Raw genomic sequence first — 12,462 nt, 5'->3', positions numbered from 1 at the left:
GTTGGTGTAAGAGAGGGCTGAGAGCCAAGGCTGGAACTAGTTAAGAACTAGAGGAAGCTCCTCCTACAATCCTTTTCTCTCTGAGTGCCTCCCGGGGCTCCTGGCTTAAGTTCCCAGGTCACCAGACCCTATGAGCAGGGTACTGGGCTGCTTCAATCCCTTGTGAGAAATCCAATAGGAAAGGACTGACCTCAGAGTTCTCGGCCTCCAAGGGCACTCATCTTCCTTGTGATCTCCTTGGCAGTCGGGATACGGTTCTCGATGTCCTTGATGAGGCAGATATCCACTGCTTCTGCAGCGAAAGCACATGGGAGGCCTCCGGGAGTCTCCGGGACTAGGATAGAGGGCTCCTCTTATCCTCCTGCTCCACCCTGTGACCCCCCTTGCTCTATACACACAACCTCCTTTAAGAGGGTGTCAGAGTCGTCCTTGGATGCCACCACAAATTTCTATGGCTTTTCTAATGTCTAAGGTCATTAAAATCTATAAATAACAAGTTACACTTAAAGTCTTCCTCAAACATTCTAAGAAGGTGGAGAATTTCTCTGCACTCCTGACCTGTAGTAGAACCAGAGGAATATTAAACAAATTTAGCTTTTCAGTTCTTAGAGGCAGCTCCACTGGGGGTTCCATCTTCTCCAGGGGCAGCGTTGAGTTCAAGGGAGTTGCAGCACTTTCGAGGTCAGATGAGCCAGTTTTGAGGATCCATCAGGAAATTCTAGGGACAAGAGCATAACCTTTCCCACGGATTATTAGTGTTTATCAAATGCATCATAATGTCAAGGACAGTTGCGCTTGATGCACCAATCTCTTAGGATCCCTCACGTCACCCGGTGTTGGGAGGGGTCTGGCCTCCTTCTCCTCCTCCAATGTCTCCTTGATGGAGATGGATCTTTCAGAATGAAGTCGCGAATTTGTCTTACTGCAGGCGCTTCCTCCGGTGAATGGAGTCCAGGGCTTTACATTACCAGCTGGCACCCACACAGGCTGCAGCTCAGTTTCTAGAAAAACACAAACAAACCCTCTTCCCACAGTTAGCAAGGGGTCAGGACCTCTCCACTTGTGAGTGGCTGGGTTCCTCCATCAAACCGAAGGCATCTGTGTTGGGCCTGCAAGCAGCCTCTAGTGACGCAGAGCTGGTGCTCACCAGGAGACAAAATCTGAACAAAATTTAAGGTGAGTAAGACCAAATTAATGCATTTACAGGGGTAGCATATTCCCCCCTCTGCTTTTAAAGCATAACTTTAACATCTTTGTGATTTTACAATCCTATCAGAAAGCTCTGGGCGTGGCTGCAGGTTGCCACAGCCCCAAGGCAACCTGCTCTTGATAAACAAACAGCAACACATGATAACAATTTGAAACAACTTTTTACAAAGGACAAAATGTTAAGACACACATGTATGCGCGCACACACACAGACACACACACACACTTTTGGAGACTTGAAAATATTATTCTCAACCAAGCTTAGTAGTAGTGTTCACCAAAAACCAGTAAGTGAAACCATTAAGTCAATAGTTTTGAACTGAGAAACTCAGACAAAAACATTGATCATGCTATGAAATCCCTCCATCAATCTAAAATTGCAAATTTCAGTCTTCCCAGCAATACAGCCATGCTAAGAATACATAATTAGCAACGCAAACTAAAATTAAACCTTCACAACTCCATGGATGTATACAACGTTTTGACACAATAAAATTTTACTCCATTTGTTATTTGGCAATAATCTTAGTATAATCCAATAGCCTGGTCAACTGTCTCCACAAAACGGGAGATAGATCCGTTGGCATTCTTGAGGCCTCGTAAGAATACCAAGGGAATCCCTAGGATTTGAAACCTTTGAATTCTTAAATGCTTTTTTAAGGATAGCTAAAAATATCTGAAACAAGATTTGTTGTTGACATTAGCATAACATATGATAGATTACAATTGGTTATTGATGCGAGATCATCACTCAAATATCTTTAAAACAAATACAAAACCTTGACACATTAAAGGCAGTGAGAGATTTGATAACCAGCCAAAAACACAAGAATTACATTAATACATGCAATTAATACATGCAAACACTTTGTAGACAATGAATATCACATTAACTTATACCTTGAAATAATCAAATAGTGTTCGAGTTCAATTTTATACCAAATTATTTATGGTAAAATTTCACATTTTTATTAAATGTCCCCCCAAAAAACCCTCAGGATTTACAAAAGCCTAGTATCTTCTTTGAATTCCAAGCTCCCAAAAGTTGCAATGGATATACAGATGAAGTCAGTTTGCTAAACATCTACCACAACAAAAGACCTTGAAATTGGTGATTATTGTGAAAGCTAGCCACTAAACTGAAGGCCAGCTTCCTCAGCATTATAAAATATTCCAAAAGACATGCGGTTACAACTCGGGTACATTAACAAACAAAACAGGAAACATTCACTTTATAATGATATAATGACATCACCCAAACACTCCTTAAAGGAAGAACATCGCTTTTGTTAATTTTAAACAATGAGAATGTAATGAGGCAGTGAACATAAAAATTAACTTAATATAAAGACTTGTACTTAAAAATTAGTATACATGATTAAGCAATGCTGTATATGAATAACATGCATACACCACAACTGATTGGAATTTCAGCCTCCAGGATTTATACTTGCAGGGTGAGGAGCACAGGTGGGGCAATGAGACAGTGGCAGTTTTAAGTTTGTAGCTTCTCTGAAGATTCCCATTTTGTAAACCTGTGAATGTTTGGGACCTGGGGCTGACCCCTCCCAGAGTCTTCTGGCCACAGGCATCTGCCATCATGGTCAAATTTGGATTTACATTCTTTTTTCCAGTGTTGGCCTCTTCGGCACTTAGGACATATTCCAGGGGAGTGACTGTTAAAAGCATCCGCAGGGTATTTTTGAGTTGAAGGAAGCATTGGGCAATCTTTTCTAAGGTGTCCTGGCTTGCCACAATTAAAACATTTAGCCTTCATTTGTTTTTGAATAGCAAAAGTTTCAAGTGCTGCTAGGCGGGCACGGTGCTTAAATGTCCCTATGTTGAGACAGGCTTTCAGGTAACCCAGAAGATCCTCTCTTTCTTTTATAGGACGAATAACAGCCTGGCAGTCCTCATTCGCATTATCAAAGGCCAGTTGCTTTAACAACAATTTCCTAGTGCCTTCTCCCTTAACTTGTTTTTCTATAGAGTCTGTCAAACGTCTTACAAAATCAGCATAAGATTCTTTGGCTCCTTGAATGACTTTTGTATAACTGCCTGCAAATTCAGACCCAGTCTCAATTTTCTCCCATGCCCACAATGCTACGTCTCGTATATGCATGAGCGCAGCTTGAGGTAGCTGTATCTGTTGCTCTGTAGTAACCCACTGTCCGTCCCCGACCAACATATCATAAGTCAGTTGTCCTCCACCAGGGAGTTGCCGACCTGATGCTCCTAAGGTTCGCAGTTTTTCTTTAGCCATATCGCTTCTCCACATTTTCCATTGTAAATATTGAGAAGGAGAAAACCCTATTTTTGCTATTACTTCAAAATCATAAGGAATCCAGTTTGCTCCCTGGCTCCAGCCATTTAAATATTCCCACACATAAGAAGAAGTAGGTCCGTAGGACACACAAGCCTTTTTAAAAGCTATGATGGCATTAACATCTAGGCTTTCATAGGTAGGTTGGTTATTTTCTTGACTAAGTATGATTGGAAAAAGCAATCGGAGTTCATGAGGTCTCCGGGGAACATCAGTCATTTGGAAACATTTTTGATCAGATTTAAGAGCAAGACGGCATGGGCTGATATTTAACTGTTGCTTTATCCCAGCCTCATTTACCTCACTAGAGAAATCCTGTGGTTTAACACTGAAAATTTTCTTTTTCTTAGTTCTGATTTCATTTTCAGTCACATTATGGTAACATCTTCCAAGTTTTCTTTTCCTAATTTCCACATCTGTAGTATAAGGCCTTTCTCTTTTAGCTGCATTACAGTGGCATCTCCTCGTGGGAGGGCCTCTCACACATTCTTTCTCATCTTCATCTGTAGTATAAGCCATTTCTTTCCTAGCCACATTACGGTGGCGTCTCCCATTAGGGAAATCTCTCACGGGCTCCTCTTTGCTGTCCTCCTCATCTGTACTATGAGGCGTTTCTTTTTTAGCCATATTACAGCGTCCTTTCCTGTTAGGTGGGCCTCTTAAGGATTCCCTTTCTCTTTCTTCCTTGTTCTTACTATGAAACACTTCTTTTTTAGCTACATTTTGGGGGTGTCTCCCCTTAGAGGAATTTCTTGCAGATTCCCCTTCTAAAATTATAATAATAGCTCTAATTAAAGCCGATATAATCCAAAAACTAACTTGAATATCTTCTATCCTTCCGGCCTTTTCACCATTTTTCTGAGTAAAATTCTTAAGTCCAGTTTCTAGTGTCCATTCATCTGGAGACCAAGGATTATATTCACTAACAAGCTCTAAATAAGAATGCAATTGCTGCCTAGTTATCTTCGTTCCACTTTTCACTAAAAAATTCTGCATAAGAGAGATAAAAGACTGTGCCCTACACTGGTTCTGGCCCATTGTCCCACTCACCACTTTCTGTGGGGGTCTCCGCTGCACTTTCTCTTCTTCTTTCAAGTCCCCGTTCAGGCGCCAGTTGTCGCTGTCCCGCAGCGATGGACTTGGTGCACGGAGCCGATAATAACACGCGTGGACCCCTGACTGATGGTCAAAAGCCGAGGTTTATTAGTAGCATCAGACTTTATACTCTGAGGGTCATATAGGATAAGGGAGGAAGTGCTGAGCTTATCAACAAAACCATTAATGCTTGTTTGGAACTCCTTTTGTCTTGTATATTCCACCAGGTGTTCTCATATACATATGCAGATGATATCCAATAAGGTATACAAAAGGTAGCCATTTGGTTATTCTCCTCCAAATATTATCCAACCAACTGTAGTCCTGTGCTCACTGACCTTTTCGGGTCACAATGTCCTCCTACACCCCATCTATACCATAAAAAGCATGGTTAATGTTGAGTTTTGTATCTCAGGGAAAACATGACATGCTGAGTTAAAGTGTTGAAAAGCACTGTGTTTTCACAGGAGCCAGGAACAGAATCCAAGCTGTTCTGGCCAGCTCTCTTTATCTCAAGATGTTGCATTCTCAGTACATTCTACAGTCACCCTGGATAACTATTAACTTGAAGTGGGGGAGACCATGTTAGTCCAAGGCCCCATGGAGAACTGTCCTTCAGAAAGTGTAGTGTTCAGGTGTAAAACCACACCCATCTATACCTGCCAACAACTATGCTGCCTTTGAGAAGCTGCTCCTGGCTCTTTCCTGGGTGCCTCCTCATGACATTCAAAACAGAAAAACAGCACTGACAGACATGCACATCGTTCTTCATTATTAACTAGAAAATGTGTAATCAAGGCTAGACTCCAGCATGGCTGGGAGAATGCACAGTTCGGTTTCACAGCACATCGCGGAGTCTCGTGGTACCTGCTTCTGCTTCTCCCAGCTTACCCTCAACTCACAGCCTCACTGCCTTGTTTGAACCTACTTTCTGGATGTGTCTTCATGTTATTCTGGAGTAATAAATGCAGTCTAACTCATGTGGTCCTGAGAGGGGAGTCTTCTGTGGGTTTATCTCAGTCCATGGCTCCGGTCATTTTTTTTCTGTGGCAGGAGAACTGGCCTGCTGGACGTGTCTGGGCTACATCTGACTTCCCGCCACGTGATTCCCTAGTTTCTACCTATTCAATCTTAGTTTTGCTTCTCCGCTGCACATTCTGGGTAATTTCACTAGAACTGCAGAGCTGCCCAGTTGACTAACTCATATCCCAGCTCTAGTAAGCCATTTAAATTTCAACTGACTTTATTTAAATTATACTAGTTTAGTTTTAGAAAGTCTACTTTTTTTAACCAGTCATAAGTGACCATTTGTAAGGCATTTTCTCCTTGGGAAATTTTGTTATTTTAGTTCTCTAAGGACATTAAACATTTATTTGGAATTTTTATATGATAATGCCAACACTAGATGCCCCTTCCCATCTTTTTCCTTATTTGTGGTTTCTGACGATTCTCATTGTGGGTGGTTTGTTGCCTCATGCATCATGTAAAAATACAGCAAATTAATCCTTGGCAATCCTTTAAATTCTGGACTGAAAAGCAGGTTTTCCATAAAATACTTATGCTTGCCTCTGTCAAGCTTGACACTATTTTATTTCATAGCTCTCAGTGTTTTTCATGACCCCATGAAGCTTCTACCCCAAATCCCACTCATCGTACTGACTACTAAGTGACCATGAATATTCAGAAAATAATTTTAATCTTTGAATGCCAATATTAATAAATAATATTACTCATTGACTGCTATTGGGGTTATTTCTCTAGTTTATCCTATCAGTAGATGGTAGCTCATCCCATCTCTTGGCCATAAAAAGCATGACTCCTTGCCAGCTCCTGGTTGTGTACTAGCTCCAGAGACCTTTTTAAACTTCCACAAAGTTGATTTCCTGGACCACAGGGATCCCTAGGAATGTCTATGCTATATTATGGATCAAGTGATAGTTTACCTTCCCACCCCAAACTCCAATTTCCCTGAGAGGTCAACAAATTCCCTAAAGTACAGAGTACCTTTGTACATTACAGACAGCAGTCTCCTTTAAGCAGTAAAGCACTGTGGTTAGTTAGACATTTGAGCTTAAAATTTGGTTCTACAGCTTTAGCATATGATTACACAATTTCTGTCGGTCTTTGTTTATACTGTATAAAATTATACAATAATGAAGTGTTTTGAATGGATGTTCAATATAAGAGATATAAGTAACTTGATTCAGCATGTGACACCATGTTGAGTAAACATGTATGTATAACATTTTAATGTATAATTGAGATACTATTGAAACTTACTTTTTCCTTAACATGTACCATTTTTGCATTAGCAACCCCTTTCTCAGGATAAGGTATAACTGTGTCTTATAAAATTTTACTATAATTGTTTGTCTGTCTTGTTATTTTAATTATGTTAAAATGCATGTCCTATTATAAAGTATATATAGATTCTAAAGTGAGGAAAACCAAAATCACCCATTTTATTTAAATTCAATCATGTAACAAATGCTTTAGTATTTATTCTCTTGAAAATGTCTTATAAACATCATCTCAAAGATTTTTTTACGTTAATTTTTATAAGAATATTTCAATGTGTTGATGACCTTATTTCAAATCATTGGCCTTTACCAATAAAATCAGTGGCAAAATAGATACCCATCACTACACAACAGCTTTATTTCGTTTTACAAAGTAACTGGTCATGTACATTAATATATTTTTGTTAAAGACTCAGGAGAAAATATTGAAAGACCTCCTCTCTCCACCTCCCATAGTTGGCTCCTTCTCACTCATCTTCCTCCCAAGTGGTTATTCTTTAACTCAAATGCAATCCTGCCAAAGAAAATTCCTGTAAAGCTCCCTTGCACTTGAGCAGTCAGAGCACGTCATAGTCCCAATTTACCTTATTTTAATAGCATCTCATCATCCTTGTCTTCATAAAGCATTTACGTAGACAGGTATAGTTACTTCTTTTCTGTTTTTCATCTTTATACATACTCACAGGTGTGCAGACATACACACATTAATATCGTGAAAGCAAGGGCCTTCTTTGCCTTCCTCATTGCCTTTTCTTTTAGGCTAGATGAACTTCTGGAACGTCATTAAAGTTCAGTACACAGTTCCTGAGTATATGAACAACATGGAGGAGAAAGGATAAAAATTCTCAAGTAGCAGTAAATGTTTCTGGGAAAAACTACAAAAGCTGTGTGTGTGTGTGTGTGTGTGTGTGTGTGTGTGTGTGTGTTTAGGCTGTCTAAGCTCATGAAGAGATTAACTAGACTGTTCTAACAGGGAGGGTTCAGACATGCAGAATTTTATGTTAGAATAAATGTTTATATTCGAACAGAAAAGCACATAGAATTGAGTGCCAAGTCCTCTCTGCTACCTTCCTCAAGACCAGACAACACACTAGACATAATGGGCTCTAATAAAGTTCAGAATTTGGAAAAGACGGCAGTCCTTGGTTGAGAAAAGCATCAGTGTCTGTGTGGCTAGAACACTCCAAGCCTTAGGAATTGTTTGAAGATGCTCTGGGCTGCCTTCCAAATGGATGGCACTGCCTAGACATTTTATAAATCAAATGTGTGGAGGAAACCAAATCAACTGATTAGATTATTTCTGAACTTGACTTGTGAGAGTCAGTCTGGATTTAATATGACTTAGAAAAATTAGTAAGTACATTGATCATGCTCTCTGTATTATGGACAGGTGTTTCCGTAGCAATCGCCTTCTGGAGTTCTTCCTCTAGGACTTCTGCTCACCTTTGCCAATTTAAGATATTGAAACAATTCTAGCAGACCCAGCAAGGGACTGGACAGAAAGTGGTTGACAGGTGAACAGAAAGACCAGCACCTTACAAAAATGCATCTATCTTTAAATAACCTTGGAACCCTAGTTACTAGAGACATCCCCATTCAACCTCTCTAGAAGCCTACAAACTAAATGCAATGTGTGTGTTCTGTGGATTCGTTAGAAAGTGGGAGTGAATACGCACAGCCAGATGAGGCATCTAGGCTTTGCCCCACTCTTCAGGTGAGCTGGATTACACAGAACATCTCTTCGGTGCACAGATGGCAGTGCTTTCCAAGATGCAATATTCAAGGTAGCATTCTTATCGGATAAAGAGAAATAGTGTCATCCTCAGAAAACAAAAATTAGCATGGGCATTTAGGCTGGAGTTAAAATTTAGCTCCCCATTTCAGAGTTCCTGGGTTAAATTCCCAGTTCTGCTCCCTGACTCCTGCTTTCTGCTGTTACACACAGTCAGGGGTAGTGCTGATGACTCAAGAAATGGATTGAGTTCCTGGCTCTTGGCTCTGTCTCAGGCCCAGTCACAGCTGTTGCAAGCACTTGGGCAATGAACCACTGAGTGGGAGTGTTCACACTCTCTCTTTCTCCCTTCCTCTCACATTATATATATATTGGTACATCTTGATATATACATACATTAAGACAGAAAGAGAGAGAGAAAGGAAGGAAAAAGTAGAATGAGGAAATGACAGCTCAGAAACTGACTATCTGGATAGTGGGTGATAAAAGTACTAGGATCAAAGAGAAGTTGACAGGAAACTGAGGAGACATGCTTGATGGGGTGAGGAGGGAGGAAGCTCAAGTGGAAAGTGTGAAGAGAAAGGAAAGTAGCAATATGGAACCTGACATACATCTGTTTTTCCAACTATTGAGAGATCTGAAACACTCTACTGTGTAGCAACACAAAGGAAACGAGCTTTGTTTTAACACGGAAAGGTTCTGTGATCATCCCTGCATTCCTTGGCCCAGTGACTTGGAGAATTCACTTCGAATGTCCGTTGCTTGTAGACATGCAGGTTTTAAAAGGAAACTGATGCTTAATCCATCCTTACAGCTGAGTACTGGCTGTGTGACCTGGAGTTGCTGTGTCTTCGTAGAGCTCATGTGATTCCATACAAAATAGACCACCCTGACAGGAGGCTGTGATGGTGAAATACATGAGAGTTGTACTCAATGCTTGAGGTATAACAACCACATACAAGTGATTCTGTTATTGTGGTTAAAAGACGGTAATTTAATATGCTAAATGATCAATACAAGCAAGGAGAATGCCTTTGAGTAGACAGAGGCATCCATAGTTAGGTGTAAACAATAATGAGAGCCAGACATACATTCAGACTGCATTTGGGCAGATGGGTCTAAACCCACCCTCTTTGTTGGAGCCTGGAGAACAAGGTGCTGTTTCCCACCCACGGTTCTCTCCCAGCTTGTGTGGGGAGTCCTGCTCCTTTGAAGGAAACTAACCTTATGCCATGTGGTGGATACGATCCTATTTTGAGGAGGAACATAAAACACCCAAAAGCTAATCCTATAAGCTTCTCTTTGAGAAAATCCTGTTTTTAGGTATTCCCTTTTAGACAGAAAGACAAAGCCACAAACACCATTCCAAAACTCTCTATTCTTATTTTCTACCAAAGATCATCTCCCCATAGGACTCATTCATACATGCAGATGTACCCCCTTATCCCATAAAGCAGGGGTCCACAAAGACCTCACTAGAAGGGGGCCTAACCAAGCAGCATGTTCAATGGGACAACAGGAAAGGCCCCACAACCTTTCAGCCACCTGAAAGCACAGAGAACTATATCATCTGCATGTTAGACATGGTGCAGACAGGTCCAAGGTCATGGCAAGGTTCCAGGGAAAAGATTAATTCAGTATGTTTCTGCCAGGGAGATAGTACCACAAGGAAACAGGATGTATGATTTGCCTTTCAGAGACTTCTGTATGGGTCCCTAAGAAACCTTGTGGACACCACCTGCAGCAAATCCCATACTCCACAACCCTTTCCATGTGACCCTGCCACTTGGGGCCAGTCCTGCCATTCTGAGATCTGTGTTCACAGGCAAGGCATAATCCACTGGAGTGTGATTGCCTTCCTCCATGCACTGAAAAATTTTACTCTCCACATCTCACAATCTGAGCACTTTTTGAAAAGCTAAACGGTGGGATTCAACGCAAAGGAAAGCATGCAGCATGATGGTTTGGCTGAAAGCTCTTGAAAAATATGTCACAGGGCTGGCATTATGCCTCAATGGGCTAATCTTCCACCTTCAAACATCAACATCCCATACAGGTACCAGTTTATGTCCCAGCTGTTCCAGTTCCCATCCAGCTCTCTGCTCATGGCCTGGGAAATGAGCAGAGGATAGCCAAAATCCTTGCCTCCTGCACCAACATGGGAGACCCGAAAGAGGCTCTGGGCTTCAGATCTGCTCAGCTCCAGCAGTTGTAGCCACTTGGGGAGTAAACCAGTGGATGGAAGATCTTTCCATCTCTGTCTCCTCTCTATATATAAATCTACCCTTTCAAATAAAAATAAATAGATCTTTAAAAGAGAAAGAAAACACATCTAACATCAAATGCATTAATGTCCCCATTCTGCTTGGTCACAGGAAGGGTGCAATGTGGAGAGGTGGGAGCTACAAGCAGGGGTTCTCCTGGTGGGGAGGAACTGGCCTGGCAGTTGGGGCAGAAATGGGGCCAGGGGGCGATCTGTGCTCCCTTCCAATCCCATGAGCTGCACCTGGCCTTTCCCTTGGCTTACTCTCGGGTCTTTGACTCAGTCCCTCCAGCCTACATGCCATTTCTAGTTTCACCCAAAGAGTCTGAGTTTTTCTCACTTTGTTCAGCATCTCCTCACTCCTTTTTCAACCTTTCAGAGAACTTGGACATGACTAGGCCGACCACTGTCCCTCACGAGCCCTGAGCATAGAGGATCTCAGAAGAAGCAGCCCATTGGGAAGGTTCCTCTGATGGCCTCATGTAATCAGATTCTAGCACACATACCATCTCCATGTTACACCCCTCAGGCTCAGCTATGTGTCAGTAAGTGACAGTGGCAGTGGATACTCTCAAATAGGATCTTCTCTGGGAAACTTCACTGTGTATACACTGCTCCTAAGCTGAAAAATTTCAAGTCCCCTCACGTTGTATTCCATTTCTTTGTTACTGAACTCATTGGCCCATTCACCATGCGCTAATCTTCTCTATCTCCGGGGGACTCTGATCAGAAAATAGACTACCCTTGTCCAGATTCTTTCTAATATGTGACCTCAACCTAGTGCTGTAATTCCAGTTCAGGCTCAGCTCCTGGCACGTAGGACTCGTTTCCATTACCTTTTGTGCAGATTCCAGGGTAACCACTAAAACACTTAGAGACAAAGGCACTGCTGCCAAGGAGGGCTGCAGTACTACTGTCTTCTTGTAATTCATTTGGTGAGAGCCTATCAACCAAGCTCCTCTTTTAAAATACTCATAATCTGTGGCCTTGGTGGAAAGGAGAACTGAGCTGAAAGGTCATGTCCTAAGAACCCTGCATCTCTCTTCTTATTCGACATTGGGATTCTAGTTTGTCAAAGCCTTGAGATTGACTGTCCTGCCAAGGGCTGTAGATTGGAGAGAAAGATCTTTGTGCTCATGAGCGTGAGCCATGGAGAAGACTTTTATCCCTATGAGGGCCCTGGGCTTGTAAACAAGCTCTTCCACAATACCAGCTCTTCCACAAAGGAAACTACATCCCTGTGAGATCAGAGAATTGCAAGGATCCAGGCCCTTACGTGTTCTATCTTCTTTTGCAATCTGCAAAAGCCCCCCTTTTGCAGGGTGGGGGAGGGTGGTGGAAACAGGTGCTTGGCTTCCCTCCCACCCCAGCATCTTACCAGGAATTGCCTGTGCCCCCTCTCCATCCCTAGAAATTGACTTTCCTTATCACCTGTAAGTCACCACTCCACAGAGTGGCCAAACACGGCAGATCTAAGGTGAGACCTTGGGAAGGGAAAAGCTCCAGGTGTGTTTATGCAGGGAGGAGTGGTCCTGAACTG

General features: G+C 41.9%; 1 gene segment (V, D, J or C); it reads left to right on the top strand.

Moving 5' to 3' along the window:
- The window catches only part of LOC131483381 (T cell receptor beta constant 2-like), a 41,092-nt gene that overhangs the window by 12,007 nt on the left and 16,623 nt on the right, over nucleotides 1-12,462 (top strand). Inside the window, 1 exon segment of the C gene segment in view lies at nucleotides 3,976-3,985. Coding sequence covers nucleotides 3,976-3,985 — 10 coding nt within the window.

This window comes from Ochotona princeps, chromosome 25 (assembly GCF_030435755.1).
Source record: "Ochotona princeps isolate mOchPri1 chromosome 25, mOchPri1.hap1, whole genome shotgun sequence".
Taxonomy (NCBI): Eukaryota; Metazoa; Chordata; class Mammalia; order Lagomorpha; family Ochotonidae; genus Ochotona; species Ochotona princeps.
Note: the sequence above shows the minus strand (reverse complement) of the source record. Positions and strands in the feature narration are given on the sequence as shown.